Consider the following 22,443-nt stretch of genomic DNA (forward strand, 5'->3'; position numbering starts at 1 on the left):
CCAAACTAGACAAAGTATTTCAGAAGCAGCCTCAAAAATGCCACACAGAAGGTAAAACCAACTTTTCTTGCCCTACCAGCTGTACTTCTACTAATGCAGCCCAATATTGATTTGGCTTTCTTCAGAGTAGCATGACACCGTTGACTCAAATTCAGCTTGTCCTCAGCTACTCTTTGGTCCTTCTCCATGAACCACCCTTCTAACCAGTTGACTCTCAGCCAGTATAGATGGGGAGGATATTCAAACCCAAGTGCAGAGCTTTGTGCTTGCCTTTACAGAATTTCATGAGGTTTCTGCCAGTTCATTTTTCCAGCCCGTCAAGGTCACCCTAAATAGGAGCCCTGTCCTCCAGTATATACTCCCCGTAACTAGTCACATCAATTTGCTATCATCCATTAAAATGCTGAAGGTGTATAGTGTCTCATCATCCACATCATTAAGAAGACATTAAACAGTTCTAATTACCCTCTGAGCCAGTCATCTCATCACTGAAGGCAATCTTGTTGGTCAGGCATGATTTGCCCTTGTACATCCATGCTGGCTGTTCTCCATCACTTTCTTGTCCTTCAGGTGCTTGAAGATGGCTTTCAGTCTACTCCAAAAACTTTCCAGCACATGAAGTTATACTGACTGGCCTACAATTCCCTGGATCCTCCTTCTCATCCTCCTTGAAGATAAATGGGATATTTGCCAGTCATGAGGAGCTTCCCCTGACAGCCACAAGATTTTGAAGATGATAGAGTCCTCACTATGGTATCAGCTGGCTCCCTCAGCAACCCCGTATGTATCTGATCTGATTCCATCAACCTGCATATTTCTTGCAGTGGTCTTCAAGTTCGTCTTCTACTTCTGTGGGTAATCCTTCACTCCCGCAGACTCTGCCTCTATGCTCAGGGATCTGAAAGGGGTCCTTACCAGTAAAAAAGGAGGAAAAGAAGCTACTGAACTCTCCATCCTCTTCAGTAACCTTTTAAAAAGGTCTCCTGCCTAACAGTTCTCTGTAACTATCATATTGCCACGTCTAGGGTCTGTTAAAGCTTCTGGGAGTCAGCTAAGGAAACGTGTGCACCAAGACTATTTTACCATAGACACATAAAATTCACTCTGCCCATAGAAAGTGAAAATCTAGTCAAAAGAGAAAAAAATCTAACAATTTGGGGGGTATAAATTTTTGCACAGAAGTTAGACATTAGAGATGAAAAATAACTTTCAGATTTCATTCCTTAGAGTAAATGTGATGTGACACATATGGGTTAGCCAAAATGTTTAATGTTGCATGAAGTTTGAATGATAATTTCAGTTAATCTGATGATGATGGCATGCTAGGTAATTTGTTAAATTTGGGATATATGAATGTAAAGACATGTTCTAACATGTCTTCCAAAAATAATGTTGTATTTTGATGTTTCAAATAGTATGGTTGCATCTGAAAAAAAGCAAATTGTGAAGAATTCCTCTCATCTCTTAGAGCATTTGACTTGGAGCTCTTCAAAATTCACAGCACACTGTTGACATACAAACATTCTCCCTAGTGCCATATCCAATCACATCTTTCTAATGCTACCTCAGTTCAAATTCCCACAGGAAAGCAACACACTTCGTGAATACACGTACTGAAAACAGCAATAACATAAAAATGGCTCCTCAGTGTTTCATATAATTAATTTCAGCAGTAATAAGAAAGAAACAATTCATGTGAGTGAGAATTCTGAGGTGATGTACAGCTGTGAATAATTTTGCTTTGTTAAGATGCAGTGAAATAAGACAAGAAAAGAGGACATTTGACAGAAAAGATACAGATTCCGCTTCAAAGGCAAAAAGCTCTGGTAATCACTATACCTAATTTGAAAGACTGTGCCATTTTTGCTCTAAGTAGAATTAAGGAAACATACTACATAGAAAACAATTATTAGAGGTCGTTATTTTTCAGAGATGACCAAGAAAATTTAAATGGAAACTTCTTTGAACGCACTGTATCTGGCTCTGCTGAGCTAAAACTAACCATTGCTGACTCAACATGCTTGAAATTTTTATCATTTCCATGTGTGATTAATGACCAGCATAGTGGCAGAATGAAGACCTGAGTCTTCTGAAGGTATGAACTAAAGAGACAGACACACTTCCAGTGAAATTTCTCCCGACTGCCCAGGCACTTTCTTAGTGTTCACATACACAGCTTCCTAGAGGTATAGTACAAAGGTATTTCCATCACAAACTCACAGGTACCACAGGCTGTATATGTCTGTAGCTAAGTACTCTGCCTTTATTTTTTTTACCAATTACTGAATAGTATCCTGAGTTCTCTGCATTTGCTTAACTTTCTATGCACTATTATCTGTTATTTTCCTTCTGTTATAGAATGATTGTATGTTTTAAATACTTCTTTGGTGATTAAACATGTTCTGTTTAACATAAATTTAGGACCTTGGAAAAAGGACTGAAATAATCCCCTCAGACGTAGGATTTTGTTTTTACTCTGACTTTATAAGGCTACACTTGAGTTGCTATACTGACATTTAATTTTACATGGACACTCATAACAGACTTTTATCTGGATTCATGCCACCAGCCTGCACTCATCTAATCACCAAGCCACTTTGCTATGTGGAAATAAGGTTCATAGTATTTTTTTATTACTTCCTATTGCATCAAATTCTCTTCAGTATAGCAAAAACCCCAACAAACTTCTTTCTCTTAAGATATGGATTACTTGCTTCAAAAGATGACAGACAGTACAATTAAACATGTAATATAAACTATTTGAAAACCTGACAGTAGAAAGCTGGACATTAAAAGACAAGCCTCCTGATCTACTGCTCCAGCTATTATTCCATTCCAGTGCTATACTACAAAGATAAATTGTTGATAAATAGCACGTTCAATGTTATTCGGCAGACAAAAAAAAAAGATGTAGTTGCTTGTTACCCAATCTGAAGCTAGAAATCTTGCTTTTGCTTTATTAATATAGCTCATTCTTTCCTTGAAAAATATGTTATTGCTCAATATAGCACCTGATTTTGTCGGTTTTGTTATCTTTTTCTACCTCCTCTTTTGCAACATGTATACATAAGAACCACTTAAAAGCACCATAGCATATGACTTAATGGTATTTTTCTTTTTTTTTTTTTTTTTTTTATTGCTGCAGGTAATGACACCAGACTTGTATTATTTGGCCTATTACTCTTGAACTCAGCATTGGAAAGTTCTTTGTGTAAAGCTGTCATCAACACAGATGCTTAGCCAAAAACTCCTTAAGGAAAACTGCTTTAATCCCCATGCCTTCCAAGATTATTTTATTTACTATGAATCTGTATGACATCCACTTTAGGCCCTTAGACTTCTGAGCAGTAGCAGCAATACGGATTAGACTACAATGTTCATATCCACTGAGTTTATCAATGTGTGAGAGAGAATGAAAACTTAATAGCTCAGAAAATTCAGAGGGTTTACACTGACTACAGTGAGCAAAGCTATTCTTAATGAGAACAGATAAAATTCAGAGTATTTTTTCGTGTTTCTAGAAGACAGACATACCTAACACATATTTTCACATATTAAGTTCTTTTCCAGGAAAATAAATTTGCTTCGATGTCTGAAAAAAATAACTGCTTGACACCATTAAGAGAAAAAATAAAGTCATGACTCCCACAGTAGCTTCCAACATAGAGTGTAACTTTACAGAATGGCTGTTTCTTCGTATGTTGAAGTTAACAGCAATTAGGCAAACACTGAAAGGCATAGGAAAGGAAACAAGTGCTACCACAAGCTCTGTTAATTTTCCTACTTGTCCTTAAGAGAAACTTTTAATTGTGTTTCTGTCCAGCAGGGATTTTGCAGTTCCAAGAGCAGTCATTTCACCTATTATTCCCTGACACTCTAGATTGATTTTAACAAATATATGAAGAACTCAGCAACTAGACATCATAGCAATCAATTTTAAAAAATAGGAAAAAATAAAACGAAAAACCCCAAACCATAAAACCATTAGGACACTGTGAGGACGGAACGAACAATCTCTTATCAGAAAACTCTTCAAAGATCCTAACACTTGGCCAGCTCAAACTGCAGTCACACATTTTCTAGCCACATTTTACAATAAATTCTAAATGAAAGAAGTAAGAGTTATGGTTACATTGTTTGGAAAAGAGAAATCATGTCAGGTCTCAAAGAAAACACACCCAAAACACACCTTAAATCCAGTTCTCCCTCTTGTTCACCACAAATTCCAGTATAGGTGCAGATATTGATAAAGACCTATAGCCATATGGATTGAAGCAGAAATATCTTTGACAGGTGGACTCCATTACATTTAGCACTACATCAGCCAGACGAAGCACATCCAACTCCACTCACAGTGGCAGCTGGTAAATACCCAACAGAAGTTCTGCTCATGCAAGAAAAGACACTGCGTGTATTTCAGAGAATGCTCACAGAGCAAAAAAGCTTCCTGGCAGTTCTTTTCTTCGGGACCTGAAGAAAAAGGGTCATTCAAGGACAGCCCTCCTCTCCCCAACAATTACAAGTATGCCAGTATGACACACTGAATATGGAAGGTATTGATGGACAAAAACATGATTAACTTTCAATCTTTTTCCAGTTTGTGGGAGGAAGGAAAATATGCAGCCAAGGCCACAAATGTGATGTCTGCGCCAAACCAAGGTCAGAACACCAACACAATCTGAAGGCGTCAGCAGCACTGCAGCATCATGGGATTCCACTCACCACCACATTTCTCAGTGTTAATCAGGAATAGAAAAGTTGGATGCTGGTCAATAATTCAGAAATTCAGTCAAGCAGTGGCTTTCTGGGCAAAGACATGGCCTGAAACAATTATAACCATTCCTTCATCAGAAGTCATGGACACTTTCTACCAAATGGTTTCAGAGCCTTAGATAATGTGCTCTGACTTGCATGACTTGCATTATGTAGGCCATAGACATTTACTTCTAGCTATCTGACCAAAATCTATGTTTAGCAACTGCTTTTAAGATATAAAAATAAAACCATGAGCCATAGCTGAAAAACTTCACAACATGTTGTCTCTTGGTAGGTTTTCTTCAATAGTTTATCACTCTGTGCCTTCAACAAATGTATCCTTTTGCTAATTTACTTATCTTTAACCCTCAGCTCTTCATTCTTTCTGACAGCACAACACATTCAAACCGGACCAAAACTGGTTTTGCAACATCACCACAAGGTTTCAGATACAGATGCAACGATAAAAATCCAAATGTTAAAGTATATGTGACTAGTATTTTAAAGGAACTAGTTTTGCACTCAGTAGCATGCATCAGAGAATATGGCTAACATTCCATCTTTTTTCTTCTTGAAATAACTGATAAAACCAGTAATATTTAAACTGTCTAGCTTCCAGGTCCTCTATTTTTTTCCATTGAAAGGCTTCACTGGTAAGTCCCCGTTCTTCCCAGTGTACTACAACACTGATTTACAGTGGTTTGATATAAATTCTTCCCTTCAAGTACAAGTTCCTTCTAAACATGCACCCTATCCAACCCATCCTCCTACACAGACTTAACCAAATCCCTGATCTCTCATTTTGTAGATCATGTAATTTGATGTGCAATCTTCTGTGAGATCACAATTTTAGCTGAATAGACAACAGTCTCATAAACACCCTTATTAAAAGTGAATACTGACCTTGAGGTGAGGCTGAAGGAAGCAGCAAATCCAGGAAGGAGGTGCGAAAGAAAAAGAGTTAGAGTTTGTGAAAACAGTGTCCAGAGATAAGGCAGTTCAAGAATACAGGACAAAACAGGCAGATCTAAATCAGGTAATGACATACAAACACACAATCTTTCACAAACACAAAGCTGCACGTTTTATAGACATCAATTTAACAACAACAACAAAACAAACAAACAAACAAACAAAAACAAAAAAAAAAGAAGAAAAAGGAAAAAAGGATCTTTACATTAGATTACACCATTTCACTTAGAGGCAACTTTCTGTAGAGAAAATATTCTCTAGTACGTAAGAGTTCTTGGAAAAGGGAAATATGCCAACTGTAGAAAACTCTGGATTTACACCACATCACTAGAAGTATCTTTCTTCCAGAATTCTAAATAACATTTTGAAAATGTGGCATTTCTCTCTCTGAGATGAACCCTAATGTGTTCCTTTATGTCATCTTCTATGGCCTTATTTTATCCCCATGAGCAACACATTATTTTTCACTTTTTCTGCAGATGACCTAGACTTGTCAAAAGGGAATACATACAAGGGGGAAAAACTCCAACCATGGAGTAAAGCCTTCAAGACATGAAGGCTTGTCAAAGCTAAAAGTTCACCTTTCTTAATTTTGACATTGAAGTCACCCTTCCAAAGACAAACAAAAAAATAGCATCTGCCTCTTCTTCCTGCAGTGTTGCTGTTTTAATTCTCCCATATAAGGTGCAATCTAAAAACAATAATGACCATAGAGACATATTTTTAACAGTTCTCTCCAACATTGTTCAACAGCAGGATTGACCAAGACAAAATGCTGGAGTCCCCTGTACAACGTAAGGCCCTATAGGTTCATTATTGCTTTTTTTTTTTTCAAATATCTCCAATATTTTTTGATAGGCGTCTGCTGTCAATTTCACTGATAACAGCAAGGTAAGTCAACAAGGAGCCGTCAGTACAGATATTTCACCTTTTTCAGTTGGTAGAAGAGAGGAAAAGTTAATGTCTTTCTATTCAAAGTAGCAATTTGGCTTCTACAACATATGTGGCACTTCTCCCATGGCAAAATTTCACTCTAAGAAGGCAGGATATGGCCTGGAGAAAAATATTTCTATAGAACAGGCTAATTGGTATTATGTTTGGTATATGAAACCAGGCAAATGAAATTTGAAGTCCTTATTTCTGGCATATATTTTACAAACAACAATGCAGAACACTGAATTTGTACAAGCAGCAGTTTCAGAGTGAGGTACAGCAGAGCAGTGTCATGTTGGTCTGTAACAGACAAACTGATGTAAAGATACTTTTCTTTCCCTTTTAAAATAGCATTCTTCAAACCAAGTTCTTCAAGGACAGCTGTTGTAAAGGTTGTGTTATTGGGGATTTTTGTAAAGATGAGACTTGCAAAATGCCAAATACCACATCTCATTGTTTGATCTTGAAGTGAGTTATAATGTTACAAAAGCCTGAGTTAATTCATGTAGAGAAGTGTGTAACTAACAATTCTGACTGAAATCCAAGAGTAGATTCTCTAAGCTGAGCTGCAGAGCTACAACTGGTCAAACAGATTTAATAAAAGGAAAGAAAAAAAGTGAAAATAAAACACTTGATTAAACATGGGAATAATAAGGCATGGGGGGAAAAGCCTGGCTTTTTTCTGACTGCTACTGAATCTACATTATGAAAGTTTAAGACCTCTCATTTTGCGTTTCAGTGATCCTTTGTAGTTCTTGGTTCTATTGCAATGATGTTGTTATGTTTTTTCTTCAATTTAACAGTGAAAAAAAATAGAGGCTAGAATTCAGAACAGCCCTGTAGGATCTGAATGAACCATACTGTTCTTTCAACTGCTATTAAGGGTAGCATCTTTTGCTGGCACAAGATGAAAGAAGGCAGAACAGTACCTGAAACGCTATGCTGAGGTCACATGCAATTTTCTGTATGCTACCGAAGTATTATTTACCCAGCTGCACAGGATTTAAATGGAGAATAATTATTGCTACATCTTCATTTTGGTTTTGAATAAATTCTTTCTTCCAAAGAAAGCTACTTTTTGTGTAATTGCTAGCCCCCTTTTCAGTGTTTGCTTTTTGTTCTGTGTGTTTTTTGCTTTGTTGTTTTTTTTTACAGGGATTGAAAATATTTTTAAAAATGTGGATTTTCAGAATAATCATTATATTTATCCAAACAAAAATGAGGAATTTTTGAAAGCACATTAAAATTGGAAAAAATCTGGAACTGTGCTGTCACTCAAACTAAAAATGAGGCTGGAAATTACCAGCTATTAGGAAATCAGTGGAGTTTTGCTGCAGACTGGAGGTGAAGCCTCAGTGCATGGGACTACATCAGTGAAATTGAGCAGAGGAGCATAGCAAGCATCTGCCCCAGGAAGCAGCCCCAAGCAAGCAGGATCAGATACATACCGAGACATGCCCATTACAGAGCAAAATAATAATCTTTAGTTTGCATTATTTCCCTTCGAGCAAGAGCACACACTTGCAGCATTCCTTACAAGATCCAGTAGCAGCGTTTCTGCCCAGCCCCATTAACTGTGTACTCTGATGCAACAGTCACACAGGGAGACAAGACAATTGTAACACCAAACAGCAGTCTCAGAGAAACCCATCTTCTTTCAAAATGCCATCGCATTCATTTTAAAGATACAGCTGGCCTAAATCTGATCGCTGGGTGCAGAGCAAAAAAATCAGTGAGATGTAAAAACTTTAGTAATTTAATTATGAAATATATATCTATTTAAAAAGTTGTTGATTAGTCCAGCTATAATTTTTTCCACATGCTTGTATATTATTGGGAGTGGAATGAGTCTGCTACATTAGTCTCAGATGTACTTAGAAAGAAATTTATGTAATCATTTATATTTAGTCAACCTTTGAATTCCACTAGTTTGACAGTGAGTGACTGTGTATATTTATTACTTTGCCATTCCTTCCAAGCAGTCTGACAGGGAATAGAATGCACTTGATCTTCCTTGAGTCAGTCAAAGCAGGAAGGCATATTATGTTTACCACTTTTGATACCTTTTCTTGGTAAAAAGAATCATGGCTTGTCTTTTCCTCTCTTTTTAGCTGATATTTAGAGGAGTGTTTAATAGGGAAGAGACGGAGAGATAGAGAAGGTCTGCGCGTGCATCCATGTGCATATGCATACATGAACCTAAGAGCACAGTCATGATCACAATGGCCATGGAGCCCTAATGTTGCTATTTTCACTGTCTTACTGACGATTACTGGATTTTCCTTTTGTTCTTACTGTACTCCAGAGCAATGTAAGAATCTGACAGTTTTATTTTTACTGTATCAGTTGTATAAAAAGTTTTGGGTTTTTTTTTTCCTCCTTACCTACTAGTTTGTGAGTCAAATCAAAGATGTTGACTGAAACAAAGCTAGAAAACAACTTTTGAAGAGATGTAGTTGAAACAGGTAACAATGAAACCCTAATGTGCAAACTAGGCTCATTATTTGCATGATGTTATTTCTTATCTGGTTTTATAATTATTTTAATTATATCATAGCTGTTATACTACTGACTTAGCAGTTACATTAGGAGATGTTTACTAAATAATTGCTACAATTCAAGCAGAGTATAAATCATCAAATGACAACTCCTATATTCATTACAGATAATTGACTTAAGCATGAGAGGGAATGCTAGACAACCACCTTGATTTAATGATTAAAAAAACCCAAGGCTTGAATGCTACAAGAAATTTGGCAGGAAAAGAAGCTTTCAAAAAAGTTCACCATCAGAACTTCTAATTACTTGTAAGTATTTCCGTAGTACAGGGTCCTTCTTGGAGGATCCAAGATCAGATCCTTAGCCTTGGTTTAGCAGACAAACAAAGCTTTCAGTCCATTGCTGAATTTAACAAAGGAGAAAGTCTGTACTCAGTTCCATAGAGATGAATCACTCTAATAGTGTTAGTCCTGTCTGCTTGAATATGGAAATAATACTAGGGCAACACCAGGCAAGCTCATTCAGCCAATGAGCTTCACCAGGTGAAGGGCTGGAGTAATTGTGTTTTTTGACCTTGTTTTTTAGACCAGCTGTTTCTTCAATATTAAAGTTTTTCCCAAAACACAGGAAAACGGAGAGAATGGAAAATAAATAAAGAACAAATGGAGAAAGGATATCCCATTATATAAAAAAGGTGAGGATGGATTGAGGAGTCATGGTAAAATCACTATGATGGCTTTTTTATCTGGTGCTCTCAGCAGATGGATTTGCAATTACTGGCAGTCTCTCTGTCTCTTTTTTCTTAGATGTAGGTTTCAAATGCAATTAGTAAATTTGAGTATTGATCTTAAGGCACTTCAACAAAGGTTGACTTTCAGAGGGCAGACACCTGCCTTCTGAAAATCTGCATATTTCCCGGTGTCTGAAGTTAAATACCTGTAGGTAAACATATTAGCATCTCATATTCTTATCTGTTTAAAGTAGTTATGTTGATACAAAATGTATTGTTTTTTCCTCTGTGAAACTTAATGTGGGACTTTGGGTGTAATGTTCATTCTGTATGAAGATAAAGCAAGAGTGAAAAGAAAGAAATGACTTATTCATTTCCCAGCTTGGAAATGATGAAAATCTTAGTATTCAATAGATCTGTGTGCTCAGAAGTGGAGCTGAGCTAACCACGGGCCTCAACTTCTTTCCACTGGAAAACCTTGTTCTCAGTTGTTTGCCAAATATTAACAAACTGTGCTGAATTTTTCCATGACAGGTGTCAGCCACACCCAGGATTTTTTCAGGACAGTTTCAGCTACATCCCTCAAACACCAAAGGCAACACTCTTGTGGAAAAAAAATTGTTCATATAGTTAAACACTATATCACTTTATTGTGATGCATAGACTCAAGTGGTTAATTAAAACTACATGGCAATTTTCAGTTTTCAGTGATAAATCTTAGAATCTTAATATTCACTTAAGCTATGGATTTTTGAGGGAAGTGGATGAGAACAACCAACTCTGCCTTATAATATCATGCAACCAAGAGATAAATATATTCGATTTGCTTTTATGAATTTTTGATATCAAAATGGATTCAAGTACTTCAAAGTAATATTTATTTATTTCAGTTTTTCCTATGCCTGAATCTGAGTGCAATTTATTTTTGGAGGACTCTAATGAGTTACAATAATACAGAACTATAGTCATACCATCTCTCAAGGTTAACTTTAATGGTGATGAAATTATGACTTCATGAACAGCTTTTGTTCTTTAATTTGACAACATCCCTTTTACTTTAAATTACTTTCATGCCCTTATGTGGTTCACATTTAAAAATTCTCTAAAAAATATATGTCAAATTCACAGAAACAACCAACTTGAAAACCAAAGACAACTACTGTAAGACATGAGTAGTAGTTTGAAAATACGTATTTCAACTTCAAATTGTTGACTTAAGCTTAGTGCATAATTTATTAGTATAGTTTCCTTTTCACTATTCTAGGAAACCATAAAGTTGATGGAACGTGCAGTTAATTTCTCTCTCCATCTATCCTTCACAGACTGCTACACAAACATATTACCGTCTTAAAGACATACTGAGTAAGATACTTGTACTGTCCACATTTGTCAGCACTCCTTTGAGATCACCCTATGTTTTTTAACATTTCATTTTTATTTACTATTGAGAAGAAACATTTAATGTGAGGAGTATACCTTTTGGCTGCTACACATCAAAGTTTGAAGGTTTCTTTTTGAATGGGGCAACCATAAATTCCTTTTAGAAAAAAATCCCCCAAATCTCTTTCTTAAAATAGCCATCATTTCCAGCTGTTCTTAATGAGACTTCTGGTATTCCAAAGCTAACTACTGTCTTCATTTGCTACCAAAGCAAAGCTAAGGTTCCTTCAACAAAAAAATGGTAGTGTCCTATGTCTTTACAAGGACTACCTATCATGCATAGCAAGCATGCCAAATTAATACCAACTTTAGGTCTGTAACTGGAACCAGGACTTCCATATGTATTTAGTCAGTGCTTACTTCTGAAGCAACATATACATATATATATTTACTTCCACCACTCAAGAACCAAGTCAGTTCTTTTTTGCAGAATACATTCACAAATACCTCTGTGTGTATGCTACCCATCTGAAGGTTGTGATGGTCACATCCCTGATTATTAGCAGTATTTTTGTTTCATTAACCTTCCTTTTTTTTTAATTCCCTTTTTCTTATTACAGGATAATAATCACAATAAACCTCAAGAATAAGTCAATACTGACCTCTATCAATGAGACATTTTAGAACAGTTGAGTTTTAGGTGGTTCAGGCAGAACTGATAGCAGAGGTTAGAACTAAAGGTGAATCACAGCAAGAGAATTAGAATAAAAAGCAACAGCTTCTGTTGACTTTAAATCAGGGAGAATAGCAGCAAACTTCCTCTGGATTGTGGTTATAACCACTGTGACATGAGCTGAACGCAGAGACTGTTAGAGCTTGTACTTGACATAACCAGTTCCTGTTTGACCTAAGAAAAAAAGCATAATTGCAGCAGACCCAAACAGCAGCAGCAGCAGCAGCCGGGCAGCCAGCAGTGACATTCCACCCCATAGGAAACAGAAGCCTTATAGAGCACTCACTTTCCCAGGAAGTCCCACACAAACCCCCCTATGTGTTGTGGTGCAGGGACCGACACCTGGTAGGGAGGGTGCAATTTGCGGGAGGTGTGCTTTCTGAGAAAAGGCATAGTAAAAAAAAAACCCCACACGTACAAAACAAGCCAACTCATGGAACCAGGACATGACAGTGAAAATAGAGAGAAAAATTTAGCAAGGAAACAAAACACAAAATGAAAAGTTACAGAGAGACAGGAGGTTATGGAATGACAATACAAAAAGCAAACAGTTAGTTATAAAGGAAGTGAATAACCAGACACCTACAAAACCCTCTATACCACCACAATCTGGGGACAGAAACAAAACTTAGAGGTCTGTTCACCCACAGAAGAAATGCAGACCTATGCCCCACCTTCCCATAACAAAAAGCAAAGTCCTGCCCACAGAGGATATAAATTAATGAGCTTGTGATTTCAACCTCATGTTGACTCTAGAGTATTTCCAAAACTTTCGTGTAGCATGCACCATACTTAACGCATTTTTTATATCTTTCCTTCCATTCACACTGAAAAGCATCCCCCACACAGTAATTGCAACAGTTATTGAAGAATGGAAGCATTTCCCTCTTTATTTTAACTTGAACTGAAGGCAGCTTTGCCATCATTGAAAGGGCTTAAGAGAACAGTTCTCTGCTTTTCGTTTCATCTTCTTCTCCTATCTTTTCTCCTTCTCTGTTCCCCTACACATACCTCCCTAACAGGCGACTCATTTCTTCTATTCTATAGGTGAAACCATTCTACTATTTCACTTCTCCTGATGACATACATTCTAGCTGTCATATATAACTAGCATAAAGGAAAACTCCAGGGAGACACTCTTTTGAAAAATCTTGGGTTTGTTAGTACAGTTATTCTCTGACTGTGATTTATTTCTTTTCATCTTGCTCTACATGGAATAATAACAGTTCCTGACAGGCACGGCAACATTCACTTTTGTGCTTTCTGACAAATGCTTCTGCAATCACTAGGGTTCTTCTTTGCACAGCAGAGTTTGAACAGCTGTAGAAGCATTAGAAGTCAAGACAATTTCTAGCTTGCTCTGCATGGGCCACAGTTTAGGAAGGACTTTTACAAGGCAAAATTATTTATTCTTTTCAGGAAACTAAGGCTCTAGCTCTAAACATGCATGTATCATGCCTGGGTATATCAGTTCAGCCATGAAAGAATACTTTATAAACAAGCATGGTAGATAAAACCAGGACCAACCTATGCATTGAATAGGCATGTTAAAATCTCTGCTTTGTGTAAAAACTCACAAGGAGATTCCCCCCCTCACCTTGATTTACACAGCTGCTGGCAATCACAAGATAACAAAAATAGTCTTTCCTTTACATTGCTAAAACACATACTAGAAGTAAAAGAAAGACATACTGTACGTTATCTCAGTGCTGGTAGAAAAGATGACAAGTTAAAAAGAGAAGAGCACCACTATTTTTTTTTTTCTTCATAAGAGTGAAGATCTGGTGGTAAGAAGGAATGGCTAACACTAAATAGGCATTCACCAAATTGTTATGGAGTGATGCCCAGTCATTTGATGATTTTATGCTTTCACTGACGGAGCAACGGTTTGGTCTATGACTGAAACAGCAAGAAACTACCGCTGTAACATGAAAAATAACTGCTTTGCAGATATCTAGAATTGCATCTTTTGAAAGAAAAAGCTCTTTGCTAACTCTTTGAATACTGGGTATCAATGCTTTTATCTGTAAAAGAGGAAGCCCATCTTCACTTCTTTCTTATTTTTGCTTTGTAGACTATAAACTCTTTCGATTATAGATTACTTCGATGTGCTTATTCAGTGTTTGACATCGCAGCTCCCAATCTTGAATGCTAATGTAATAAGAAAATGAGACTTGCATTAAAAGTGTGCATAAGGAAACTATACCTGCTACTCCAATCTCATCTAGGTATCACATTGAGGAATGATAAATATTTCTGACTTGCTTTTCCTAAACAATAATTACTTCTGCACACAGAAAAAATTAATGCACTGTGAACATATTTCTTCCCTATACCTTACTTCCAACAGAAACTTATTGCTTATATCTTGATCCCTAGTCAACTTGCATGTCCCAAGATGATGACATGTTGAACTTCACGCCCAAGATGGGCCCCTCTAAGGGAATAAAAAAAAAAAAATCACACAGAAAAATATGGCTTGTAACTGCTATTTAAGATTTTTCATGTCTAGAGTTAATGCACCTACTCTATACACCTATTGCCTGAATGTTAGGCTGAATGCATCATCTATCAATGGGCTGAAAGCTATATTACTTAGAAAAAAAAGAAAGACAGTTAAAAAGGATGTATCCTCACTTTTGAGTGTTCAAATGAAGCTTGCACCACGGGTATAAAGAATTTTAGTTAAATAAAACAACTACTTAAATAAAACTAACAGGATGCTACTTACAATCACAAAGAGAGAAGAAACCTACCTGACAAGTTGAACTATTTCAGATCTCTGTCACTTTCAAGGAAATAAGAATGGACTTCGTAGAAAACAGTTTTTCAAATTGCTCAGAGGGGCCCATAATTTGACTGTCATCAAGTCACTGAATAATAACTAACCACTGTCATCCTAAAGAACCACTGCTCACTTGCCCTCATCGTCCTGACACTAAATGCAGGGCAGTTAAATAGTGCTAAGATAGAAATTAGACAGACTATGCTGGCACAAGGCAAATGGGAATAATCAGCTTTTCTAAGTTAGTATTTTGCTTTTCTAAGTTAGTAATTTTTCACTCAGAACGGTAAAGCACACAAAAAGCCCCAAACAGGTACTCTGCCTAGAAACTCACTCTTGGTCCAATGTAACATAAGAAAATGATAGAAAACAGGATCTGTTTCAAGTCTTTCCCAATATCTACTATTTATAATTGCAATACAAACGTCATGGAATCATAATAAATTATACTTTTTGTACATTAAAGTACTGAAAAAAAATGTGAACACTAGCTCCCACAGAAAGATAGAAAATGATGAAAAGTGCTGAATCAGATTTCATTTGGACAAAAGCAAATGCGTTCATTTGGCTTCAAATGAGCCAAAGTTTACCTCTGTTCCTACCAGTACAGAGTTTCAATATCACTTGTCAGAAGAACCTAGGTAACTGGTATCACAGGCTATTAAAGTACTTTTTCCTATTAGTCCTTAGGTTTTTTTTAAACCATGCTTGAGGAATTTATTAAATCAAAAGAATTAATTGCTCTCCAAGAGCAACATGGTGTCGGCAACTTTTCCTATCATCTTCATTCTGTTACAGCTCTGTCTACCCTTCTCGTTCTATCTGTATCAGCCCCGTTTTTAAGCAGCCAGGTAATAGAAGTATACAGTAAGAAACCTTTTCATTTATCATCTACCAAAATAAATGATTGAAGGCAAAAAAACCTCTAGACTTTCCCAAAATAGGAACTCTAAGATTTTTAGGAGAAGAAAAATGGACTAAGTTATCGCTAACTTTAATCAGCTTTTTTGCTCCTTGGGTACCTTTATACCATGCTCACCTCTCTAGTTCTGCTATCTTCTTATCCTTATCGTTCTTTTCATTTTCCATCTCTTTCAAGATTTCCAGAAGACGATCCACTTCAGCTTGAGCCTTGCTAGATTCTTCCCGATACCGTGTTACCTCCCTTTCCAGCTGCTGCATACGATCACTCAGCTCTGGGCTGGCCCTAGCCTCCATTGTTGCTTCATGAGCCTGTAAGAAAAAGATTCAAGAAAAAACACTTCATTTAAACATATATATTTTACAGATACTATGATGACTGCAAAACATTATCTAGATATCTGTTTTAAGCTGGGAAGAATAATCATTACAAAGAAATAAATATACAGCACTTGTGCTACTTACAAGTATTGGGAAATACTTCAGAGGAAAATAACATTTAGAAATAAATTTGCCTTTTTTGATTCAGTCTAAAAGAATTAAAGTGCATTTTTTTCATTAGAATTGATGGAAGAATTAAGTGAAAATATGAAAAAGTTAAACTTCTTTGAAAGGAAAGGAAAAGAAATGTAAGAGTGAGTGGGTATAAAATAGTCTAAAATACACTTTTGAAACAGTGGTATGGTTGTAGAATTAAGTATCAGAACTATTTTTAGCCTAGATAATTATAGAATCATAGAATAGTTAGAGTTGGAAAGGACCTTCAGATCATCTAGTTCCAGCCCCTCTGCTATGGGCAGGGACATCTCACACTAAACCATATCACTCAAGGCTCTGTGCAACCTGGCCTTGAACACCACCAGGGATGGAGCCTTCACAATTTCCTTGGGCAACCCATTCCAGTGCTTCACCACCCTCACAGGAAAGAACTTCCTCCTTATATCCAACCTAAACTTCCCCTGTTTAAGTTTGAACCCATTACCCCTTGTCCTATCACTACAGTCTCTAATGAAGAGTCCCTCCCCAGCATCCCTATAGGCCCCCTTCAGATACTGGAAGGCTGCTAGGAGGTCTCCATGCAGCCTTCTCTTCTCCAGGCTGAACAGCCCCAACTTTCTCAGCCTATCTTCGTACAGGAGATGCTCCAGTCCCCTGATCATCCTCGTGGCCCTCCTCTGGACTTGTTCCAACAGTTCCATGTCCTTTTTATGTTGAGGACACCAGAACTGCACACAATACTCCAGGTGAGGTCTCACAAGAGCAGAGTAGAGGGGCAGGATCACCTCCTTTGACCTGCTGGTCACGCTCCTTTTGATGCAGCCCAGGATACGGTTGGCCTCATTGCTGCCTCATGTTCTTTTCTCATTGACCAACACCCCCAAGTCCTTCTCTGCAGGGCTGCTCTGAATCTCTTCTCTGCCCAACCTGTAACTGTGCCTAGGATTGCTCCAACCCAGGTGTAGGACCTTGCACTTGGCATGGTTAAACTTCACAAGGTTGGCATCAGCCCACCTCACAAGCATGTCAAGGTCCCTCTGGATGGCATTCCTTCCCTCCAGCATTATCAACCGACCCACACAGCTTGGTGTCATCGGCAAACTTGCTGAGGGCGCACTCAATCCCACTGTCCATGTCAGCGACAAAGATGTTGAACAAGACCGGTCCCAACACCGATCCCTGAGGGACACCACTCGTTACTGGTCTCCAGCTGAACACTGAGCTGTTGTCTACAACTCTTTGAGTGCAGCCATCCAGCCAGTTCTTTATCCACTGAGTGCTCCACCTATCAAATTGATGTCTCTCCAATTTAGAGACAAGGATGTCGCGTGGGACAGCGTTCAACACTTTGCACAGGTCCAGGTAGAAAAACAAATCCCAGGTTAACAGCCTTCAATAATCACATGAACATGCAATGTTGTGTAGATTTGCACAGATGGTGTTGATGTACTGAAGTCCTGGCTAGTTATCTGAACCATATAGACTAGGACTAGCTGGAGTCTGGCTACCTGCTGAAATTGTCTTTGCCTAGTTATCTAGGTAATATGATTTCTCAATAACTGGGGGACAAAAAGCCTCAGAGGACTGAGTGTTTCTGTTTGTTTTTTTTTTTTTTGTGGGGTTTTGTTTGTTTTTAATTTTTTTTTATAAAAAGCACCGATGTATTAGTAAAATTAATTCAACAGTTCCCAAGCATATCAAAGACAAAGGTAGCACTTACGCTAGAATTCAAACCAGCAGACTAAGGACTATCTATCCATTCTCTCCTGACCCTTTGCTCTTGTATCTTGAACCACTATTTGATGTCAATTAAAGGTATTTCAGAATTGCTCATTTTTGCATCAGTGAAGAACAGGTTTGGTGGAGATATCCTGCCAACCAAGACTGCCGGCAAACTCAAGACCTTTCTCTTGTCTGAAGTGAGCCTACAACAGGCAATAAGACTACAGACTTTTCCCCTCCTTATGTGCAGCTTTGGAAAGTTGTTTTACAAGCTGCCAATGTTCTGCTCCAAAGCACAGTAAGTCTAAATCCGATAGACCCAGTGGCCTTTAAAGGTAATTGGACAGAACTGTAGCAGCATAAAACTCAGAGTTAAAAGCTGCTGCTTCCAAAGAACCAAACAGAAAAAAAATACAATTGGCCAAATCAGCTTAATTATTCAGTAAAATAAGACTGGAGGAAAATATCTGTTCATCGACCCCAGCATTTTTGCTTTGAAGTCTCTTGCTTTTAATTAGCTCCATTCAAGCCAAAGCCACATTTTAGTGAAATCCAAGAGAATCTCGAAGCAGAACATTCTAGGACTGAGGAATGTCTCGATACCAGGCTTTTCTGGGACTATGACCTCGGGACAAATCTGGGTTTCTCAAATACTGGAACACTTCTCCTGCCTGAGGGTTGATGCTAAATTGGTTTGGTTTTCATTTTTTTTTTTTTTAAAGCAGGAATTCCAGGAAGCTGGACAACCTGCACAGTATTTTAGCCTAGAATAAACTGTCTGGCAATCCCCAAATTTCCTGATCAGATCCCAGCAGAAGAGCCCAACAACCATAGAACAGAACCCTTTCCTGAGGCAATACATTTAGGAAGACTTAAAAGGATCCTTACTTCTGAGTGACTTTCAAGTCAAACCCTGACAACTCTCTACTACTGAGCTGTAAATCTGAAAATTTTGCTTCTGAGCTTCTGACTGAGACCCGGCTCCAAGTGCATCCCTGGTGAGCCTGAAAGTTTTGAGAAGCCTTTTGTAGTGAAAGCTGTTGATGCTTCCAGATCCCTTACTGCCCCATAAGCACTTCAAATCACACACTCTTGGAAAGGGCTCTCTACAGCAAGTACAAGTCTAATTAATATGTTGCCAAGATGATTCAGACTCCAGGAGGACATTGCAGCAATGAGATCGACAAGTGTGTTGGTTCCACAAACAGCGGCAAGCCTCAGGGAACATACTTTACTTTGGAAGGGGAGTGTTGGTGGGTGTTCCTGAAATGTCCTACTGGGATTTCCAGCCCGCAGGAAAACTGAAATATTTGGTTTTATTTCAACTATTCCTAAATTTCAAACAAAATCCCCATCCTTCCCTCCCAAATAACTGCTTTGAAGGAACTGGGAATCCTGTTTTCAAGGGGCATCTATAAACCTACTGGGAGGCATCTGTAAAGTCTACTTGGGGCATCCATATTCTCTGAAGAGACACTATGTTTAGAGTTAAGTCTGGTTTTCACCAGACACAGAACCTGAATTCTTCTGTACTAGATTTAGGTATTTTTCAAACATCTCTATTTGTTTGTTTTAGCAAATACTCCTCCAGGCTCTTTAAAGTCATCCAAAATACATAATCAGATAATCAAGAAACTTCTTTAAAAAAACAGCAAAGCTAGGCTGTTAGCCTGGATTACTCAACTCTCTAATTCAAAATAAGTTATAAGACCTAATGCAATTCTACTGCCAGGACAGTCCTGATTTATATTACTCTGTGTTAATAAAAGTACCTCCACAACAACCCGAGAGACACTACTGAGAAGAGGAAATCAATTTTCTGTTTCAGAAAATTAGCCAACAAGTCCATGTGTCTGGTTCTTGTAGAACGAAAGGGCTATTTACATGACATAAATTATTAGTGTAACACGTATTATTTGTATATAATGCACATAAGTATGGATACTTTCACCTAACACAAAGAGAACGTTATTTGATATGGTGTAAACTGGAGACCACTTCCTGAGTTGTGAATTACTGACTGAGTGATTTTGGTCCATTTTGCGGGTTATGTACAAAATACGTGTCACATGATCGTATCAAAAATCCTACTGGATTCATTTATTGTACAGGAGAGAAAACCAATGCATTTAGAGGTTTCCCACAAACTCGCATCAAGATCTGGAACAGATGAAATTGGCTACCTTCCCAATGCAACATTGTGTGAAATAATTCAGCAGTATTTTTTTCTAACCGAAAAGAAAGTTAAACACAAATAATGAATTCCTATACTCACAGAAAAAAAACAAACCCACACAACTTCCCCTGCCCACCAAAGGTGTACAAAAATTCCAAAATAAGGCAGTAATTTGATTTTTTAAACAGAATCGACATATAAAGTGATAAATGCACTAAGACAGTTTCTGCTGTTATTGAGACTGTAAGAAGTGCATTTCCATGGGTTAAACTTTTAGCTCTGCCTGAGACAGTGTTCCTAAATCTGCAACCTCTTAATGTAGTTACAGACAAATGTGAAAAGGTATAAAAGTATGATAAAGATTAAATAAATTGAAAAACCAGCTTGCTTAGGGTGAAGGGAACATTGCACTTTCTCCTGTGACAAATGAGAAATAAGTATGACCACTGAGTTTACCTGATAACAGGCTATCTTAAACCTCTTAACTGTTACTACTGACCCTGGCATTAGCTCTCCACGTCTGTTCCTGTGTGGAGTCAAAAAGGTGAACTGAAGCTGTTTTCAGGAGCACAATCAAACCTGCGTGTTTGATTCTGCACTGGTCTGCATAAGAAACACTGTCATGTTTAGCCAGAAAACAGCACTTTCTTAAGCTATGTTTTATTAGCAAAGCTCATCTTATAGTATTAATCTTTGCCAGTGTTAATTTAATTTCAAATTTTAAGTGGCTCAGCTCTGAGAATAGTTTAACCTTACTACTTAGTTTAAGCCTACTACTGCGGATATGTTCTCAAAGTTCTTAAGAGGAGCTACAAACTAAAAGGTGGTTTAACAGCTTTCTGCTTTTTTGCTCTTAGCCATCATTTCCCTTCTGGAATGTGGTAAGTGATCGGGTGAATATTTCAGGTACCTAAAGAATAAAAGAAAGAGTGATTGTTCCTCAGATAAATGTACTATATCTTGTATTGCTTCCACAGAAAATCAGCTGACAAAGCCAACTTCTACAACTAAAACAAAGATGACCAATGTTTCACAGAAATAACCACTATTTACAGATGGAGAGGAGAGGAAGACTAAACACATTGAAAGGAATTTTCAAAGATGATTATTTCTTGTGCCAAAAAACTCTACTAAGAGGCAAGGTAGCCTTACACAGCTTAAAGCATGCCAGAAGCAGGGTAGAAAACAATAGCACAGATCTGATTGAAAAGTTCTAAAATGTAAATAAAAATTCCAAACATTATGACTAAAATTCCAAATCATTATTCCTAAAAGATTAACCAAATCAAACAGCAAATAATTCACTGCAAACACTTTCTACTTTTACCTATGAATTGAGACAGTAAATTCAGTTTAACATTTCACATACAAACGTTGCCAAGAACTTTTGGCCACAAAACAGAAGTTCCCAAGAATCTGAAATCCCATTTTAATCCACCCTCCTACTTCCAAGTGTGCCTCACGTCTCCTAAAAATAATAAAAGCATGCATAAATACAAAACTGTATTATGATTATTTACTGCAAAAGAGAAACACATATAATGATTTCACCTTTCCTATCGTGAAGGCAGCAATTCAAATGATAAAACATGTGCGCTGCATTCTCTTGTGTCTTTATTAGTTCATCAAATTATAAATTTGAAAACCAACCAGTCTTGCTCCTCCCTTTAGTTCCAATGCTTTGAAAGTCACATACCGTAATGCAGCTTTTCAAAAAGGCTGTCCTGGAAGTAAAAGTGAATTCTTTTATATACTATATACTGGAAAACTTGAGTCTGTCACAAAGAGTTGCTTGTTATCTTAGTGACAAAATCTTTTCAACGGTTAGTCTCTGTAAACGTGACAGTAAATTTAGACACCGAACAAGCAAGTATTTGGTTGGAATAATTTCATAAAGAAGGTTCAAATTGTAAATAACAGGGAGATGCCTTAAGAGAACTCATTATTAAAAAAAAATGATCTCTTCAGAAATATGAGCTCCCATAGTCGTTAATAAACATTAACAACTTGCTCTCTTTAGAATTTATGCCAACACAGAGTGTGCAAAGAGGAGGGAAATGCCCATTGCTTTCTTTGATTGCTTTGTGAACATATTTCAACCCCCTTACCCATGTCTCCTCTAAACTAGGTCTTGCTCACCTGAACATATGCTACTATTTTACAGAAACAGAGCTTCACTCAATGTGCAGAAGGGATTTACTCATCAATAATCAGATAATCAGTACTTGGTTTTTTGATATTCAGTGCATGGCTCTATGCCTTGTTTACTCTAAGTTACAAAATGACACTGAAAAGAAGTATTTTCCCAGTTTTTGTTCTATTGTGCTGTCAGCTGTTTC

At 37.4% G+C, this 22,443-nt stretch overlaps 1 protein-coding gene across 3 annotated transcripts in view; it reads right to left on the bottom strand.

Moving 5' to 3' along the window:
- ERC1 (ELKS/RAB6-interacting/CAST family member 1) overlaps window positions 1–22,443 on the bottom strand; it is a 295,399-nt gene that overhangs the window by 155,432 nt on the left and 117,524 nt on the right. For 2 of the 3 annotated variants that reach the window (XM_061444783.1, XM_061444784.1), the window contains one exon: window positions 15,827–16,020. In XM_061444783.1, the coding sequence (XP_061300767.1) occupies window positions 15,827–16,020 (194 nt within the window). Of the gene's footprint in view, window positions 1–5,658; window positions 5,671–15,826; window positions 16,021–22,443 lie in introns of all 3 variants that reach the window. The other variant, XM_061444782.1, reaches the window with a different exon arrangement.

Source organism: Pezoporus flaviventris, unplaced genomic scaffold, assembly GCF_033815535.1.
Source record: "Pezoporus flaviventris isolate CSIRO_AGI_PZ_B2104156 unplaced genomic scaffold, CSIRO_AGI_Pfla_v1 ptg000002l, whole genome shotgun sequence".
Lineage (NCBI taxonomy): Eukaryota > Metazoa > Chordata > Aves > Psittaciformes > Psittacidae > Pezoporus > Pezoporus flaviventris.